This window comes from Neolamprologus multifasciatus, chromosome 2, assembly GCF_963576455.1.
Source record: "Neolamprologus multifasciatus chromosome 2, fNeoMul1.2, whole genome shotgun sequence".
Classification (NCBI taxonomy): Eukaryota; Metazoa; Chordata; class Actinopteri; order Cichliformes; family Cichlidae; genus Neolamprologus; species Neolamprologus multifasciatus.
In genome coordinates, this window is record NC_140440.1 from 25,998,693 (window position 1) to 26,019,500 (window position 20,808).

Here is a 20,808-nt window from a genome sequence, read left to right on the forward strand (position 1 = left end):
GCTCGTGTGTACGTGGGTGTGTACATGTGTGTCGTTGAAGTGCATGTTTGCGGTTATGACAAATTCACTCCTCGTGGCTTGCCAATAAGCAAGACAATGATCTTTATTGACAAAGAAAAATGAAATGCCGGACCTAATTCTGCGCCCACAAGTGAAAGTGAAAATTTAGCAGTCCCGAGACCGATTTATCGGGACTGATTTTTTTTTTTACATTTTCTCAAAGTTTTAAAAAGTCTGACCTGCTTGAGAATGAGCTTCCTGATGTTCAAAGCAAAGTCATATTACAGGTTTGCGGGGCTTTTGGCTGTTTTGCATGGCAGAATGTTTTGAACTGAGCGGTGACAGCCTCAGCCCGACTGAAGAGTCTACTTCAACTCGCCTCATTTCTATTGGAAAACACTTCCACTCTCTCTCCCTCTGCCTCCCTTTCTCTCTCTATCCCTCTCCCTCACCGTCTTCTCTCTGAAGCTGCAGATCACTTGAAAAAGAAAGGGGAAGGAACATGAATAAAAACTGAAGGCACTTCTCTTAGATATGTCTCTTGATGCTCTTCAGATCTTTAAGGCTTCATCACAGGGAAATGCAGGGTTACTCCAAGAAACTGAAGGACTGTGACTTCCTAATCTACTGTACAAGACCTGAATTTGAGAACTCATCTTTATAGCAGTTTCTCCTTTTCCTCTCACGCAATTTTGATCTCTAGTGTTTAGTTTTTATTTATTGATGGGCAGGTAGAGGTGCGGCATCCTTCAATCAGTACTTTTTCACTTTTTCTTTTGGATGAAAAGGAGAAAACCAGGGACCATATAGTCAAAAGAAAGCCTTGTTCTGTCTGTCCTTGATCAGTTCACACTCTACTGCCTCTAAAAAGAAAGGAAAGATTTTAAGGAAATAAACTTTAGATTTCTATTTTTTTCGCTTTCACATACTATAATTAATCTATTTTCTTCAAATGGAAATAAAAAATAACTGTGTTTAAATAGGCTGGAGAAACAGTTGCAAGCACTCCGTTTTATTTAAAGGTTCAAGATCTGTAAGAGGACATTTGTTAAAGCTGCCCTCCTGATGAATATTTACAGAGATTGCTTTAAAGGAGTTGGAGCCAAACCCGTGTCTGCACTAAGTCCTATCTCCTCCATCCAGAGCAGGTCAGACATAATGACTGATGTTCCAGACATAATGAAAACACCCTTGCAAAGTGAATCTGATTGGATATCAGCTATCAGTCATCGTTTAGCAACAGCAGTGCACATGAGCTGCCAGCCGAGTCCTTTTCTCTCTCCCTGTGTCTTTAAGCAGGAGTTCACAATGAAGTGCAGCAGTTGTTACCTCTCCAATGTAAACTGTGTGTGCATCAGATAGAGACATTTTAAAATCTGGGGGAAAAAAATGCCTCACAATTTTATTCAGTAAAGGCTACTTTCCATTTAAACGATAGTATGGAAAGTTGCCTTTTACTTTCATTTATCTCTTCAATGCATAACATCATCAGTTTTGGAGACTTTACAGAACACATGGTAGGGCTGTTTATTACAGTTAAATATTTAGCTACACCACCACAGTTATTTTTCCCATGACGATCTTAGAAAAAAACTAAACCGAGGTATCATTTACTCAGCTCTTCTCCTTAAATAGTGTCCAATTTAATGTGCTGAGCTGAAGAGAAGCAGGACTTTAGTCAAGGCTTGTGCCAGTAGGGATGTTAGTATTAAATTAAATGTTACTTGGTCTGAGTCTCCTGTTCTTTACAATAAACAGCCACACTGTTCAGACCCTGTAAGTTCATGGGAAACAGCGTCCCCTTTTGGAGAGCAAAAGCACAGCTTTAAGGAGCGGCCCCCATTAAAGTGATTTGTGACCTTCCACTCAATTACTGTATATGTATTATGTCCTGCAGTCATGAAGTTTAACTTTGTATGATTGTATTCTAGTTTCTTGATTGTCACATTTTTTGAGAGTGGACTAATTGCCCCGCTCTTAATTGTCCCTTCCTTTGCTCAAAATATTATACAACACCCCAGTGAAGACAGCTGAGACTGAGCTTTCTATTGTTCCTCTCGTCTCTTGTCGCCGCCGCAGCTCCTCAGTCTCCTTTACACTCCCTGGGCATCGCATAGCCAGCAGATTAATTAGACGAGTGATAGCAATGTTCTCTCTTAGTGCTGGCCCACTGAGTTTTCTTTTTCTTTTTCACTTCTTGTAAGCCTCTAATTTCTCTCTTTACATTAATGGAGCTTACTCGGTGTGCTGACCCATGGGAGAGGCAAATTAAGTCTCTTTTTCCCTCTGAGGAGGGGGGGGGGGGCTGCAGTTTATTCCAGAACTAGTTTGTTTCATGCATTTGGAGAGGAAACATATTTTACCAGAGTATTATGTAGGATCGTAGACATCCTGAATTTAAAAACAAACAAACAAACAAAAAAAACGGATATCAACCATCTCTAAGAACAAGCATATTGTATTTTGTGAAAGCGGGCTCTGTTTTAATGCTCCTCCATTCAATGTCTGTCAACCCTCTCTGGACAAGGGTCCTGGTTGGTTGCCTTGGAAACGAGCATATGACTATTCTGAGAGTGAGAGACGAAGCGAGTGTAGTAAAGGTAAGTCACTCAAGGACCCTCTGGTCAACCTGATAAAGTGTGATGAAAATCAAAGGCCACAACTCAGCAACGCCTGCGATTCAGCAGAGAAAGAAGAGAGCGAGCGAGAGGAATAAAAAGTTGTTTCTTTCCTGAAAGATTTGAAAAGAAGCGAGCACAATGGAGCAAATATTGCACCGCTTTGAGAAACATGTTTTATAAAGTGTAGGAATCAATAGGAAAAGATCTTCTTTTTCATCCCATGTACGAACACAGTCAGCGCTGTCATGTGTGACCGACTCTCTGTCACTTATTTTCCTATACACATTTCTTACATACGTCTCTGGACAATATGTGCATTCATTACACGTGTTTGGAGTTCAAGCCACCCTCTTTACACTAAACCGTTATGTATGAGTCCAGGTCTCGGGCTCCAATGCTTTTTATTCATGTTCTTTGAGGAGGCTGTCAGGCATAATTACGACAACATGCTTCTAACCAGCATGTTTGGAGAGCCTCTGCTTCCCAGCCCCCTCCTCCTCACACTTCGCTCTCTGCTTGAATTTGCTGCTGCTAATGCACATGTTAGTATGTATCACAAAGCGCATGTAAATGGATGGTAACAGTGACTACAGTGCTGTGGTTTTAGTTAAGGCAACACAAAGCAGGAAACTGTTACGTGTTGCACTTGTTAACGCCTCACATCTTATTTAATGAACAGCAGTGCAAGGATTTAATAGCATAAAACCCATCTGAGAACTTGTTGCAGCTCTCCTACTATGCCTCGTGTATGAGTAAGATAAAGTGAATCAAGGTTGCGGTGAAAAAATAGAGCAAGAATAAAAAACAGGATGAAAGAAAGGATACTCTATTACTTTTGTCATAGTAGCCATTCCTGCTGCATGTCATGGAGTTATACACATGCGTATACAAAGCTGCCATGAGGTCAGCGTTTGCTTTCCGCCTTTTGTCTTCATCTTCCTTCTACCCTTGTGATCCAAGGTGACAGTGCAGGGCCAGGGTGAAGAGGGAGAGCGAGCAAGTGCAGTGCAAGGGCAGAGAGACTGGCCTGGGCAGCTTGGATTGGGAAATGTGGGGCCTGTTGGTGACAGCTCAGTATCTAGATGGGGGGCCGATAGAGCCACTCCAGAGGGCATAATTCAATCGCAACTTAACCATGATAAAGACAGAGAGACAGAGTTGGGGAAATAAACCGAGAGAGAGTTGGAGGCAGAAGAGTAGAGAGCAGATAGAGTCATGAGTAGAAAGAATCAGATTACCATGCTTTTAAATGGGAGGGCTCGATGACACTCATCCGACCTGATTTAAACGACAGAAGCGTAAGGAATGAAGTCTTCAGCTTGTCTGTCCCCTGACCCTGCCGGCGAGCGATGAGAGCGCGAGAGGGGAGCAAAAGAATCACTCATGCTTGGAGTGAGATGGTGCCTAATCGTCCAGTGGCCGGGACTGAGTAACTGTGACTGGATGCATGCACCGCGGACGACGGGCAGGGACGATCTGAAAAGCTAAAAAGTCCTAATCAGGTTTTTTACGCAAATGGGCGGTCTGCACGCGGACAGCTCGGGGCTATGTGTGATGAGGCCGTCAGCCGCTAGTGGTCCACAGACATGACACAAGTCATTTCACCTCAGCTCCGCTCAGCTCATGCACATTCACAGGATGCTAATCGTGCCCTGCTTTCCCCGGGTGATGCTGTCTGTGTGAATGTAGCCAGTCTGTGTAGCTGGTTGGCTGGATTGAGGGCTTTTAGTCTTCTTATCTGAAAATATATATTTTTTCCCATTTCGCCCTCAGTTCCAGATGCTCTTTGCTTTTGGGCTGTCTATTTTTACCTGTCTTCAACAATCAGGTATCAAATACTGTGAGAAACAGTTTTGCCCCTACAGTAAGAGCCCCTGTGATTATAGTTGAAGGGCCTGGATATTTTCCTTCAAGGTGTGTGCGTTTCCCTGAGTTTATGTCAGTGTGCGTGTGTGTGCGTGCATTTATGCCTGCACATGTTTGTCTTAGACTATTGATCTGGCCAGCACACAGCAGGCATTAAATGAGAAGAGGCTGTGGCCGACAGATAAAGAGGGAAAGAGTGATGGGTGGCAATAAAAGAAGGGGATCTGTAGGCAGGGAGAAAAAAAATCACCTTTTTTGAATTAAAAAAAGCTTTAAAGATATAACTTTGAATTGTTTTCTCTTTATTTATTTTTTTCTTTGCAGTTTTCCATGTTCCTGGATTCTCACTGTGGTTCCTGCATCAAGCTCAGTCACACCTGCACAAAGTTACGAGCCGTGGACAATGATATGGTACATGACAAAAACAGTTTCTCATAAACCCTCCATACTCTTTACAAGCACACAAAATGTGTACCCCTCAACAAACACATAATGAATGTGCTCTTATAAATCAATTTGGCTCCACGATACAACCGGATCTTGGGAAGTGGCTCGGAAATATCAAAACAACCTTGGGGACTTTGGGTTCACTATGAATGTTGTGTGCCTCCACTATGTGTGCTCTTTATATCTGCTCTTTATTCAATCAATCTGCTCCCTACTCTTTCATCCATTAATTTGGCCTCTCTCTCTCTCTCCTTCTCTTTCTCCATCCATTATTTCTGTCATTGTGCTGTTTGTCCTGTTCAGTGGGCATCATAAAGCAGTCAGGAAGACTAACTTGCATGTGATGCTCGCAGAGCAGGCAGTGGAAATGTCACAGTATTTCAGGTACCAAGGCTTATTAACGAGGTCTGTCTAATACGAGGGGACAGGAAATGAGCAGGTTCTCCTTAACTGCTATCGTAAAGATGATAGATGTGTGATTGCACTTAGAAATGCATGGAAAAACATGCATGCATGGAGAAACCTTTATAGCTGGGGTTCTCAAACTTAGCAAACAGCCTCTAAAGCCAGAAAAAATGAACTCAAAGCCAAACTCTGTATGTTCACATGAAAAGAGAGACATGTTTGTCAGTTGTTTGCAGCTTATTCATACAATGTACTTCACTCACGGGAGGTCAAGAGCACCATCTGTGCATGTTCAATTCTTAATTAGATTCACAGCAACTGAATAATGTATTTGTGCGACCAAAATAGATTTGAGGTGGGGAATACCTGAGATTACGATAGGAGTCTGTTTTTGACACATTTCCTCATTGACATCGTGGAAGTCGTCGTGTTTTTTCTTTTCTATTTCAGGCACAGCTTGTCCCGTGTCAAGCCAATTAGTCGATCTCATTAACCAATGCTGTCAACCAGAAGACTGCGGTTTGAGTCCTGTTTGTGAGTTCTGTTTCTTGCATTCTCTTTTTTCTCCCCTCACAGTTTACTTTATATTCACATTCTGTTTGGTTAGCTATAGGCATCAAATATACTTGGTTAGTTTTAATGAAATATCACAGTTTGGGTAAAGCTTCAAAACTCCCACCGACAAATGATGGCCAAGCAAAGATATGTGGCCATTTTCCAGTGGTCCGGTTCATTTAACTCAAAGGTTTGCATGATATTAAAGTGATTTTCCCCACAATGTATTCCCTCTCTCATGCACACCCTCTCTTATTGTGGATTTAGCTATGATAGCTAATGACCGGGGTGTGTTTACACTGGAGTAACCCTGTTGTGGCTGCCTTGTTCACCCATTGACTTCTCATTGGCACTCACACAGTATCTTTTTGGCATTAACATGTACTTTAGTCCAACAGAGTTCAATAGAAGCTTCTTTACATCTGAAATATGTAGCTGTGACAAGTCTGTGGGCAAAAAAGTGGTCTGCTGTTTTCCTCTGTGTCATAGATGCCACACTGTGGTAAACAAGGGAACCTTTTTAATGTGTAGTTAAACTGAGCAGACTTAGTTCCAAAATCTAACCCCACAGTGAAAACAAACAAGTTTACTAAAATAAACGACATGAAAAAGTACAAATATATAAATATTTTTTATAAAGAGTTGCCATTATACAATATTGTACCATCATTCCTTATACCTAGTGTTAGGAAGGTTGTTGCAACAGTCGCACTAGAAGAAAACAGCGGCTGAGACCAATTTATTGCCTTTATGATGGAACCAGGTGTGAGAGCGCCCACAGTTAGCTGCTATGCTCAGAGACAGTGATAAAACAGCAACAATCGCATTGGTCTGCTATCAGTCTGTGATAACATGGAGATTAACTGTGATAAATCACTGAAAATTGCAAGTCTACTGTCAGACTTAAGATAAGGTACGCTAATCAGCACAGAGTGTCTGCGTTTATAAATTAGGAGGAAATTATTGGTAAACCTTGACTAATTTGTCTGAGACTCCACTCAATCTGAGTCAGACTGCAGTTGTTTGGAGGTTGCCTCCCACCAGGTGACCTGTGCAATCGCCCTTGCATCGAAAATGGTCATGCAGAAGTTTCGGAGCGCTTCCACGCTCAACCTCTGGGTGACCAGCTGGTCAGTTCAGCAACTTGCAATCAGCTGCCAAATGCAAAAAAATTCAGATTCAGATGACTTCATTAATCTACAAAAAGGGCAATGTGTTTGCAGCTTACCTACACAACCTACAGCCTTTAAACACCAAAGACAAACACTGTTACATGTGAGGTCGAGGAAAGAAAAAATAAATTAAAAATAAATTTTAGTTGCAAGGAGGTTGCCGTTCTTATTTAATTATTTAAGTGTGACATGTCCATATAATACATGCCTTTTTTTGTTGTTTTTCTGTTTGTTACCGAGAAAAGAGTTAAAATGGACTGTGATGCAGGAGGACTTTAAAGGAATCGGAAATCTAAAGTGTGAAATTTGAGCTAGTTAAAGCTCCCCACAGCTGCTCATTTCAGTCAATGAGATTAAAACCACCTCTTCAGCCTGCAAAGGGGCGCTGTTTTTACTGACTTACACCACATTTGCCACTTAATACTTGATCACTTGCCGTCATTATGCATCTGACAGATGGCAGAAGATGACTAATGACTATTTGCACATTAATGCTTTTTGTGTGATGAAGAAGTTGATTCATCGCTACCAAAGTCATAGTGTGTCACAGAGTGTAAGCGCAGGTTATGTAAAAAGTGTGTCAGCTTTGCATCTGTTCTAAACTGCATGCAAAACAATGCCGAGCTGTGCAGCAAACAGATATTGTACCAAAATTCAAAAAGGAGGAGCTTTGTAATGCCGGTGTATCTCCTCGCTGTCAGCGCTGACACGCTCATAAAACACAAGGCCTCATTTTAAGTCAAACAGGAAATAGCCTGCACAATCCTGGGAACAAACAAGAGAGGACAGCGTTGCGGTTTGATTGGACCGTGAACGGTCGCTGTCGTTACAAAGCACCACTGTAAGCTCCATCGATTATCAAAGGGCTCCGAGCTCAGACGGGGAGTCTACTGATCTTTCCCAAGCTCAGACATGAAAAGCCCCCGGTGACAGCTCATAGCCTGGGCTAGATCATACCGCTGAGCTGAGGAGGGAGGGGGCTTCTGTGTTGCCTGTTTTCTAACCACCTGCTCCACAGGCCGTGGCTGTGTTTTCTTGTTTTCTCTCTCTTAACGCTCCGCTTTGTCAGAGGCGACGAGGATGCGCTTTCATGCGAACTCGGGGCCAGCAATGACATCGGCGTGTGAGAGACACTTGGTACAACAACGCAAGGCAACCTTTTATTACGGCTATGCCTCATTACTTTTTAACCAGCGTAATCGTATGTGCTGCTCCTCATGAATTATTCACAGGTGAGCTCTCGTCACAAAATGACAGGGGGAGATGGCAGAGAGCTGCAAATGAAAAAAAAAAACAACAACCAGAAAACAAGCATAAAAATAGGAGATGGTATATGTCAAGAACGTGAGGCTCCGATACGTTTCCTCATGCTTGCCATTAACTTTCTTTGCAGAGGTGTGAGCTCACAACACTGTAGAAAACATACAGACACGGGTTTCACAATATGGATCACATGCTAAGAGTTTGTTTGTTGCTTTCAAATGAAACAAACCAATCTGAAAAGTGGTATGAGGTTTTAGCTCCAGTGTGTTCGCCTTTCATCAGCAGCAGCTTGGCAGCGAATGGAAAATATAAAAAGAAAGAAGGAGTTTCCGCCAGTGCCTGTCTACACAGAGACTGCTCCCTAATAGTGCCAGCGTGCAGCAATTCATCTACGGCGCACTTGCGGGATAGTCTTCAGTGAGTAGGAGTGAATGGAGCTGCAACAGCTGAAAAAAATATTTACACCTTATTGTTTTATGTTTTTACAAATATAGTACGTCAAATTTTCAAATTCAAAATTGAGTTTAGCAAAGCACTTATGTGTTTTTGTTTTCTCCCACAGAGAGGCCGCTGTTCATTAGCATTACGCTAATGTATGCTGATTGGTCGGTCAGCATTCACTTCAACTGTGAATTGATGGCTTCAATCAAAACAAACGCGCGCGCGCGTGTGTGTATGAAGCAGACAGCTGTGGTGATCAAATTTGCCGACGGCTGAAATTCTATTGCGGGGCTAAAGAAAGGTCAGAAGATCACCTGAGGTGCTCAGGTAAAGAGTTTTTAGCAGTGTTGAGGAGTTTGTGTGTGTCTGAGAGAAAAGGAAAGCTGAAAGCAGTCAAACCCTCCGTCACTGCTCTCTCAGTCAGCTTCCCCTCATAATTTATTGTTCTTCTCACTCCTTTAACTTCCACATCTTCTAAGTCCTTGGATCAGATCTTGCAAAAAAAAAAAGCTCTTTATGAATCCCTCTAATAAAAAAAGTGAAACTGGAGTTTCTGCAACTTTATTAACTGAACAAAAATCTGAAATGTAAGACATGTTAAAGTTGCCTGAGCTGTTTTTTGTACAGCTGTGTGGGGCAATATTCATAGACTTTCGCTGACTCTGAGGCTCCCCTGAGCGTCTGCTGGTGCTATCACACACACCCCTGAGGATCACAGCTTTCTAAAACATCCATGATCAATTAGACACCAATTAAACAACGTGTTAATGAGCTGCCTAATGACTTAACAGCCATATTTCCTCTGTGAGCTTTCTCTGCACAGGCTTAGGATGCCTCCCTTGTGGGCAAAGACCGAGTGCCAGGAGTCATAGAGTGGCTTAATTTTGGTGTTATTACATCTTATTCTCTTGACCCCCTCTCTCCATTATGTTTTGGTAGAAGATGCCGTTTGATCCCTTTAATCGTGTATTGGCTGTTTGAAATGTCTTAAAGTGCTTGGTGGAATGGCTCGCGAAGGATCTGAGGAGCATACTGTAAAGATTTGTAGTAGCACAGGAATAACATATTGGCGTTTGTTACATAATGTGGCCTACTGCTAAATTCGATCCTGCATGACTTGCAATGTGCAATATTGGAGCTCCGCATTAGTCGTTCTACTGACCAGCAGTGCCCACATGGGTTAGCGCAGCCAGGGCTACACACAAGCTGCCGTGACTCAGAACTCAAAAGTGTGAGAAAGTACAATAAAATTAAAGGTGAGTTCTGAAACCTCTAGTTCACCCGTGCTATTCTCTCGCTCCACTCCTCCACTCCTCTGAGTCAACCGCCTGCTTTTCAAGGCTTTTATCCACAGAATGCAGAGTGAATCACTCCGTTTATATCATTAGATTTTTTATTTTTTTTTGGCCAAACTTTGTTTTAAAAAGTTGAAAATGCTAATGTTATGTAGGGGAGTGAGAAAAGGAGCTCAGAGGGAGATGACCCACTTAGTGTAATTATCACTAACGAAGAGATGGGAAAGTTGCGAGCTGGGGAAAAACACCCGGGCCTAAATGCGTTAAATTAATCCAGATAATTCAATAGGCGATGATGAAAGGCCACAATCAAGCCCCTTCTGGCTGTGGTGTTTGACTAATAGTGCACTCGCCTGTTTTCTATAACCTTCCTCTTGTTCTCTGTGTCAGGTGGTGTGGCTGTGGTCACTGCTGCTGGGGTGTGCCACACCACACCACAAGCGCATTTACATCCACGTATTAACACGCGCGCACGCACAAGGATAAGCACACCACCGTATATTGTCACCCTCGGACATTTCCGGAGCCTCATGTGAGATTCATACAGTGCGTTCAACCGTGGCTTTCCCCCCGGGGATATGCAAGTGCAGCGTCTTGAGTTTTAGTAACAAGATCATTAAAATAATCAAATTATGATAAGAGAAAGTCATTCGTGCTGAAACTAGTTGTTTTGAGTCCATCAGAAGCTATGCTGTTAGTGCGCAAAGCGACGACCGAGGAGAGGGCATCATCAACATTAGCTGACAGCATGGGAAAAAGCCTGCGGTGGGTCTGAGCAATAATAGCATTACCAGCGCTTTCTCACAATAATAACGTCGCAGGAATAAAAGAAAAGTTCCCCTTTTTTTGTAAGTTAAGTGTCCCACTTTTAAGCCTTGGAGCAAAACAATCTTCACTCATCAGATCCTGTCTTAATATCTTGTCAGAGGAGATGTCTGACTGGCTCACCTCCTGTTAGCAGGCTGCTGGTCTCTTTCTGGAGGCAATGCAAAACAAAAGCATCTCTTCTTAATTCTTCAGCGCGAAAACAGAGAGGGAAAGGAGGCGAGACTCGCGAGTGTCTGCACCTTTATCTCCACTGCAAATATTTGCCTAATGAGAAACATATTATTCCACCTTTAATTACAAATGTGCCTTTCCCTTCTGCTTACAAACATCTCCTTTGAGACGTTGTCTTATTACAATTGCTGTTTAATCTGAGACGGAATTAAAGCAGCAGTAATTAGTTTATAGAGGAGTCTAATTGTCTTACTGTGCCTTTAAAAAAAACATTGCTTCATCTCCTCAGGAACTTTGAAAGTAGGATAGTGTCTCCCCGCTTGCAACCCCGCCACCTCCCCCCAATTCAACTTCTTTACTGCAGCTGTGCAACAAAACTATTAATTTAAACCAATAATCTCTAAGTCATTACCACTTATCAAAAGGGCTGCAAATTAATTATGTTAACTGCTGGAATTTTTCATTAGATCTTTAAATGTGTGCACTTCATCAGTTCTGAGAACTCAGCAATTTGATTACAGTTGATTTCTCTCCATTTAATGAAGCGAGCGTTTTGTTTTTTTTCCCCGCTGTCCTTTTTGTCCGTCTCCCTCTTTTTTTTTCATTAATTGGATTATGATCAATGCGAGCTTTAATGTTATGGAAAACTTAGCCAAAGCCTCTATCTGCTATGACACAGTTTCCCGCCAGAAGATTAGAGAATGCCGTATCTTCGGTCGTCAAATATCAAACTGTCTTTCCTTAACGATGTAAGAGTGAAACGTTGCTAATCACTGCTGACGAACGCACACTGCTGTTCTACAAAGATAATGAGTCTGCCAGAGTCAAGGGGAGAAACAAACAGCCGAAAGAGAGAGGAGAGGAGATGGGGAGAGACGAAATGTGACAGATCAACAAAACACAGATACTACAAGTGCAAGCGCAGACTGACAACTCATGTGTACAAAAACACAGAAGGAAATGAAATAAAGGGAGATATGTAAAAGGGTGTTAGGTGTTGGTGGGGGGAGAGACCGTCACATTGTTTCAGGTTAGAGAGTTGACCTAAATGAAGCTGTGAGACAGAGCTGGAGAGACAGAGTCAGAGACATTACTGAGACATGTGTCAACCACCAGGGGATGTAAGGTGTGAAAGAGAGAAACAGAGTGAAGAAGGGTGAGAAAAGGGGGGAAAACTGAGGGAAGAGGAGGGCGAAGCGGGAGCCGTAAGGGATGAAGATCGACTCTGAAATCGTTGGCGAGAAAGAAGACAGCCGAGTGAGCCTTCTCTTTTGTGTCCACTTTTGAGAACTTTTTTGCATCAGTCGAGACCTAAATAGAGGATTTCCCACATGAATCGCTGAATTTAATTACACCTGCTCGTCACTGCTTTGGTTTGGCTGTAAAATCAAACCGCCGATCCACACCAGCTAAGAACTTTAAAGTCCTGATGATCTGTACACGTTTCACATCCCCACAACTCGCACAAAGTTGATTTATAGACTTGTGAAATGCACCTGTGTGCTTTAGCCTCCTCCACCCTGGACCCGAAATGTCACCCGGACGCATAAATACACACAGACACACATGAGCGGACGCATCTACACACATGCACAGGTGCTGCCGGGTGGACCGTGGGGAAGAGGTGAGAGCGCTCTCGCTCCACTGAGTGGAAAACCTGATCTTCTTACCTCAGCAACTTCAGATGGAGCAACTCAGTGGAGAGACATCTGTGTGAGCGCGAGTGTGTGTTGCGCGAAGGGGAGCAAGGGCTGAGGAATAAACAGAGAGATTGAGGAGGAAGTGAGAGATAGGCAGACGGAGCTGGAGACACTGGGCCCTCAGCTGTTGTCATGGCAACACATTAGCGAGCCTTAGGGTAAACAGGTGTCTCCTTTTAACTTAATAAGTCCAGCTAAATGAGCTAATCAGCACTTGTGATATGAGCCGCAGGCCTGAGGAGGAGCTGAAAAACTCCTTGAGCCTCCCTGAACCCAACCTTGTTTCTCACCAGCGCGTCCGGCGGCCAGCCCGTCCAGGGTCAAATGGATTTACACAGCAGCCCGCCATTCAATTGAGTCAGCACTGAACCACCAGCTACTGCTGTTTCTGTGTATGACCACCCACTACTGTCATTAGCATCAGAGAGAGAGAGAGTACCGGTTTGTGTAGATTATCATTGCTACGCGTGCCATTATCATAACAGTTACGATAGCTACGCCTTGTTGAATGGATAATCAGCAAGGTATTATGTGCTGGGATAATAGCACCATGTGAAAATGGGAGATGCACTCCCGGCTAACGTGCACAACCGTACTAATTATCACGAGCAGGGTTCATGCTGCATTTCGTTAAAGCTGTATATCAGCGCAGATCTGATTACGATAACAACAGAGTGTCCTGTGATGATGGTTATTAGGACCGTTGCGGCAATGATGAGGGTGTTATTTCAAGGGAGGAACTTACCTTTGTGAGTTCAACAGCTTTGCGTGTATGTCTGTGTCTGTCTTACCCACTGAAAATCATTGTGAATCTGTCACAAGACTAGCATTATCGTTTGTACAAAACACTTTGTCTGAATGGTTGAATTATTTAGTTTAAATAAAGTCCTTCTCCAAGCAAGTTTTCACACTCAGCCACCATCTTAGCAAAACCGTTATTTAATGTTAACAAAGACCAAGCTCCTTACTAAATGGGGGACATGTGGCACTTGTGGCACAAAAATGAATGTATACAACTACCAGTTAAATCTGGTGAAAACTGCATTAAACATTTGGTAAGTGTGAATGCCGCAGTTTAGATGATTGAATTGAATTTGATTACATTTGATTTATATAGCGCCAAATCACAACAATGGTCACCTCAAGGTGCTTTATATTGCCAGGTAAAGACCTACAATAACACCGAGAAAATCCCAACAATCAGGCAAAACCTGTGTGCAATCATATGGTGACAGTGGGAAGAAAAAACTCCCTTTTAACAGGAAGAAACTTGCAGCAGCACCAGGCTCAGGGAGGGGCGACCATCTGCCACGGCCAGTTCATGGTGAGGGGAGGGAGACAAGACAAAAGTCTTTTTTTCCCCCTTCCCCTTCTTCCACAGGTGAGACATAGCAAAGAACAAATGCTTTCTGTTACTGTGCTTAAGTAGAAAATTCAAGTATCATGTTTTTTTTTTTACTTTTATTTCTTACTCCCTAATACTAATATCTCTACTTTCTGCTCTTTATATTTTCAGTCCAGTTTAAGTTTAAGAATTATTATTTCTCATCATATTTCTCAGACATCTAATTTATTTGAATCTAAATGGAGGCAACAACAGCAGATAAATCTTATTGGTGTATCCATCATCAGAGCTTATTGCACAAGAAAAGATGAAAGAGACAAAAATGTAATTTATGCATCATTTTTGGCACTATACTTAGTGGTTTACATGGTCAAAATGATTCAGAACAGCATTTATGGTGCAGATGTCCATAAATTGTGGTGGCGGTACCTCAACATCTAGCTGGATTATTGCACCATATTTACAGTACACATCATCTGGCCTAAGTGAAGGAAAAGCTTAAGCTTAAAAAAAAGAAAAAACAGCTGCAGGGGGGAAAGAAAAAAAAAAATCAGGAATCTCCAACTTAACCATGACACCCATCTCAGTGGCAGTACAGCCACTGAAACCGTGATCCAACTATTAATATCTCTCAGGAGGAGCTGCAACTCCCGTCAGTTGATCCTCCCCCTCCAGGAAATAACAATTAACCAACTAAACCACACCAGTGCTCAATCTATCACTGAAAATACAACTTCAACACTGAACAGTGGCAAAATTGATGTAGTTATATTAAGAGAAAGTACTCAATATGTAACACCTTAAAATCATCACATCCTTCAAACCTCAGAGAACAGTCTTCCTGCTTCATACCACACCTGTCACGTCCCAGAAACTTCACCATAAAAGATGTCCTAAAGGACCTGGACTGGTTTGGCACTTCCTGGGTCTGAACCAGTTGCAGTCCAGGTGCAGTCTGAAGAACAGTTGAAAAACAAATAAATTACTCAAACACAAACATTAAAACAAGCAATTTTAGTAAGACTCTATTTAGCATTTCTTGTTTCTTGTTGATTTGATGCACAGGCATACAGAACAGCTCGGTTAAAACCATTATGTATTGTGTATAGAGGTCTCAGGCCTCCCCATGGCAGTGACTTCTGCACAATAAGACAAGGGTTTAGTATATTAGATATTGGATTTGTGTTAGTTTGCATAGGTATTTGCCTATGCAGAGCCTACACAGAGGGGTTTACATCCAGTGTAAACATGTTTGCGTGCAGTTCTCCAGTTGCTTGACGTTGATGACGCAGTGCATAGGTCAAAATCTGATTGGATTAAAAGTGGAACGGTAAAATAAAAAGCAGCAGAGTTCACGTGAACTGGATAAGCAACAAACAGCTACTACAGTGGTCTGCAACGCTTTCTGTAGAGCTTATATACGCTATTCTAGTTTTTGTCCACTGAGGTTCACTTGGGTCAGAGTGATGGAGATTTTGTAAACCTGACTGTGATGTCTCCAGGTCATGTCCCCAAAAGAGTATAACTGTCATTTATGGTTTAAAGAATTTCCTTGTGTTCTTAAGCTAATCACTCACATAATTAATATATATCTATCTATATATACACAACCATCCTAACGCCACCATTTTTTTGTAATTCTCCCATAGATTTCCCATTCAGGAACCTTCAAGCGTCATGACTAAAACCTCATAATTTCTTGTGTTCTCAGTTTGCAAAGTCCATAAAATCTGTTTGTGCGTGAGACGCCTGCATCTGTGGGACTTGTAACTATTGTTAGCAGCTGTCATTAGGAGAGACTTTGCCTTAATTATCTCATCACTGTCTGCCTCATGGGATTTGCATATATCCTGCAAAAGCTAAGAAAGCCAAAGGGGGGGATTCATAGCCATTTCAGTTCTTTATTGGCTTTAATTTTCAACACAAAGGTGCAGACACGTGATGACAAAAATATGATACTGAACAAAAGCGTTTGGCAGGTGAAATCACAGACTTGCTGTTTTTCAGTTGAATCTGCTGAAACGGGAGGTTCACTCTTCTCATCTCATTTTAAGAGGGCAGCATTTTTGTTGCCTTATATCTTGCCGCCTCTGTGGGCATGTACACATTATTAAGCTGCTCAGGCCTCTCACCAGCACCAGGCCTCCACCCCTCTACCCCGCCATCACTCTCCTACCCAGGTCCCCAGAGATAATCACGGTATTACAAATGAAAAGTCAGAGCCATAAATCAGTACTCCTCCACCCCCGGCCCACCTCACAACACCACCGCAGGTTCTCCGCATTCCTCCCCATCTCCCTCACTCTCCTCTCCAGCCTTCATTTAACCTGGGAAATTGCCGGCTTCGCCCGTTTTAGTGTTGCAAAAAAAGATACACACACAAAACCAGAGAAAGGAAAGAGGGACGGATTGGGGGCTGGGAGGGCTGAGTAATCCGGGATTTCCACTGTGTGACTTCAGCAGTTGGCCCATGGTATCCATCAAACTCGCATCTGTGTCACACACATCCCTGTGTGAGTGTGTGTGTGTGTGTGTGTGTGTGTGTGTGTGTGTGTGTGTGTGTGTGTGTGTGTGTGTGTGTGTAGAGAGAGAGTGTGAGAGTGTGAGTGAGTAAAAGAGAGAGAGCTTTGCAATCCTGCATGACTCAGATGCAGCTGGTCTGCTGAAGTGGATGTGCACGGACAGTCGAGGGTGGAAAAATACACAAAAAAATATAAGCCAATTTTAGGAATCTAATGTCCTGTGTGGAAATCACGCATCAGACTAATACGATTTTAGATTTAGACAAAAGAAGAACAAACGGCACAGATCGGGAGAAATCAGTGCATCATAGATAATAATATACTCTTGTTTTATTCACGCCTTTAACAACCTGTGTTGTAAAAAGTGCCAAATGAAGACACCTTTCTTCCCAGCTAGTAGAACTCTAGACACAAGTTGATGAAAAACTGATGTAGAACGGTTGAAGGCGTCAGACGTCGCTGGCTACAGATGAAAAGTTGCTGCTGTTGTATCAAACAAATGAGGACAGAGGGACTGACATGCAGGCTGATCCAGGTGTCAGGCTGTGCAGTACAGCAGCTAATAGCAAGAGAGAAGGAGAGAACAAGAAAGGCAAGGAAGAATAGATAGCAGGAGGGAGGGATGCCTCCCCCCCTCCCCAGCTTGTCAGTCAGTCACAGAGGGGGAGAACGACAGGCCACAATGGGGCCCTTCAACGGCTGGCTGAAAGTTGTAATTTAGCATGAAGAGCCATCGAGGGGCGAGCCTAAATATAGCTCCACATATACATTGTGTCTTGTAGAGAGAATAGCAATTAACAGCCAATTAAATGAATGACTGGGGTCAGCAGCAGCAGCAAACTAATGGTGGGTGTGTTGCTGCGCTACTGGATAATCCGAAGAGACAAAGAGAGAGGTTTGGGAGTGAGAGAGGGCGCATTTCTCAACATTTTCTTTTGAGCAAGGCAGCATAATGAGATTTGAAGGGTTCCAGTAATGCGTCACCTGTGCATCAAATAAATTGCGTGCTTGTATAAAGAACTCATATAATAACTACTTTATGCATGTCATCCTACATGCATGCACTCAGACATCAATGCACTGTGAACTGGGACTTGCAATGGAAATGCAGGGCCTCCAGCTCCAGCAGTAGCTTTTGCAAGTCGAGGGTCTTTATTGGTAACAAAAGACCTTTAATCAGGTGTAGCAGGGCTAATGTCATATTCAACTAAGGAGGTTGATTCAACAGAGGACCTAGCGTTGATTTGATTTGAGCATGATCACTTAGTTCATTATATTGCCCCACACTGGGCTGTTTTATTCTATACTGTTGTTTTAGGAGCAGTAGATCATTATTTAGTGCGGTTTTTAAAAATTAATAGAACTCGGTGTGACAACACTTGCACAGGTTACTTTGACTATTGTAATTACCTTGTCCTGGGTGACACACTTAGGGTACAAAAGCATGTATGTGATCTTCATTCAGATTACAAAGAGGTCGTATGCTCACGTGTCAGTGTACTCATAGCCTGTATATAAAAGATAGAGACCGCCTACTTACTGGTTTCTGGACTCTACATTACAGAGCTTTGGTTTCTTTATACCTCGTTCTAGATACTTCAAAACTAATGAGTGATGTGGCAAGTTAGCACGTTCCAAAAAAAGCGCGGAAACACAGTAGCCACATTCAGGTATCACTAGCAAAACCAAGTATTTTTGTCTTTTGCACTTAAAAACAGCTCTGCAGCACATTCAAGGATAGAGTCTGGTCAGTGCTCTATGCATGGCTTATTTTAAGAATCACAAATGCACATCAATAGCAGTACAGAGTTTACGTGGATGGTGGCAGTACAGAGTGCCACCATCTTGGATTGCTAACCCGGGGTATTCGACAAAAACATATCTTAGTGGGAACTGGAATTTCCAGGAAAGCACCATTATCCGGAGCAGAAGATACCATATTTGAACAAAAATATTAAAAACAGCATTATTCAATTTAGGTTTAGTTGTATAGCATCAAGTCACACAAAAAGATTCTACAGTGTTCATGGAAAAAGCCCCAAGGATCAGATGGTCTCCTGTGAGCAGCACTTTGCAACACTGGGGAGGAAAAACTTGCTTTTAACAGGTTTTAAGAAACCTGTGGGAGAGCCAGGGTCAGGGTGGGGCGGCTGTTTGCCCCTTTCAATCTTTTCAAGGTGAGACGATAAAGCAGAGAAAAGACAGGGATACGGAGCAGAACATGCACTGTGGGAGAGAGAAGACGAGTGTTAACAACTTGCAGTGGTGGTGTGTAAACATGTGGGGACTGAAAAAAGCTGAGTGGAGAAGATATACTCAGCGCACCACAGTGTATCAAGCAAGCTTAGTTACACCCGATAGTTAATAAAATCCAAATGGGTAAGTTATAAACATTCACTCATGGCATGCAGTCGCTATGAAGGGATAAACTGTCCACTGAGACCAGACTGTGCTGTGAAGTTGGGCTTTTTAATGTTACAGTCTACAGGGATTGAGCAGCTTGTTGAACAAGCCTGAAGTGGCCATTAGAGGAACTGGTTAACGAATGAGTGGAGGACACATGATGACTCATAAGAATCTGTAATTTTTTTTAAATTAATTTAATTTTGGGCATCTGCGTTATCATTTCCATAACTCTCCATTTCTGTCTGTCGAAGCTAATGCACAATCCCAGAGTTTTAAGGATCCTGAAAATGGTGGACTAACGTGGAGTCCAGGATTAACATATCAAAAGCTACGGGTTTACGAAAAAACATATTTGTGTGGACGTGGCTCAAGTCACTGCGGTAGCCGAAGAACATCGAAACAAGTCCCCCTCTAATTGCCTCGCCTTTGAAAAGGCAACTACTTGCTTCAAAAAAACAAGGCGAGTCATTAACGCTGTTCTGGCAGCAATCCCACCTCCCCTCCTCATCCCCACTTCTCCTGCTCTCTCTCTCTGCTGCAGCTGATAACACCTTGTTCAGAGCCAGTGATCAAGGCAGAATCATCTCCTTCTCACCCCCATCTTTTCTGCAACTCCACCTGCGTAATTGCCGCACCTAACCTTTTCAGCGCTGCCTCCGCTGGGAGTCAGCCAGCCAGCCCAATTGGGCTGCGGGTATTAATAGAATCTCATTTCATGCCTCCATCGGATAAAACAAAGGTTGGGTTTCACCGAGCAAGTTTGATCTTTTTACTGCGACTGTTGAGAAGGTAACTGCGCAGTGTGGATTCAGAAAAGCGTGTTCTCGTGTGTGTGTGTGAGAGAGGGAGAAAGTCGGCAGGGCCACGTTGGGGTTTGGCGCGGGCAGCTGGGTGGGCAGGAGGGTTAGCCAGCAAAGTGTATAATCATGGTAAAAATCCATCAACAACTCCTGCAGATTACATGATAAAATACATAATTTGCTCTTGCCCTCTAGAATGACACCGAGTCTGGTATTTGCTTTTGCCTTTCTCTCTTCCTACTCCTGAAAAACAAATCTGTTTAGGCACAAAAACAACTTGGTTAGACGATTCTGGCAAAACTAATTCATAATTATGGCGACAAGGTGACAGAATCACAGCATCTAGGGATTCTCAAGGGAAATCATCTCAACATCAGGGATTACAGTGACTTAAATGCAAACAGGGGACCTCATATAAACTTAGTTCATGAATAAAAGTATCACTGACTGGTATTTGTACAATGTGGTACACGACCAGCCTGTTGTCTCATTCCTACAGTCCAATTATAATGTAGTCACCTGTTTTCATTGCTTTTACAGCTGCTTTGTTGCCTCTTATATTATTGTGGGCATTTTTAAAATATATATATTCTCCCATTTTGCAGTACATATCAATAATGTCTGATTGTGAGGAGAAACTGCTGTCTGGGCACTCTTGCAGTCATAGCGTTGCCCACGCTGTACTCTGTGGAGCAACCATAGTTAATCCTTCAGTTTGACTGTCAGCCTCATTATATTTAAATATATATATATATATATATATATATATATATATATATATATATATATATATATATATATATATATATATATATATATATGTATATATATATATATATATATATGTATGTATGTATGTATATATATCACACCTCCTGGATGAATCCACACTTTGTCACACATGTTTGTATATGGTCTAATTATGCCTTTTGCCCTTTGTGGTTTTAATATCCTGGATTGCCACAGTGGTT

General features: G+C 42.5%; 1 protein-coding gene across 2 annotated transcripts in view; it reads left to right on the forward strand.

Moving 5' to 3' along the window:
* LOC146524496 (uncharacterized) overlaps positions 1-20,562 on the forward strand; it is a 36,807-nt gene extending 16,245 nt beyond the window's left edge. Inside the window, exons 4-5 of one of the 2 annotated variants that reach the window (XM_085180839.1) lie at positions 4,812-4,898; positions 5,790-20,562. In XM_085180839.1, the coding sequence (XP_085036965.1) occupies positions 4,812-4,898; positions 5,790-5,819 (117 nt within the window). In that variant the 3' untranslated portion in view covers positions 5,820-20,562. Of the gene's footprint in view, positions 1-4,811 lie in introns of both variants that reach the window. The other variant, XR_014877287.1, reaches the window with a different exon arrangement.
* Positions 20,563-20,808: the final 246 nt, after the last annotated feature.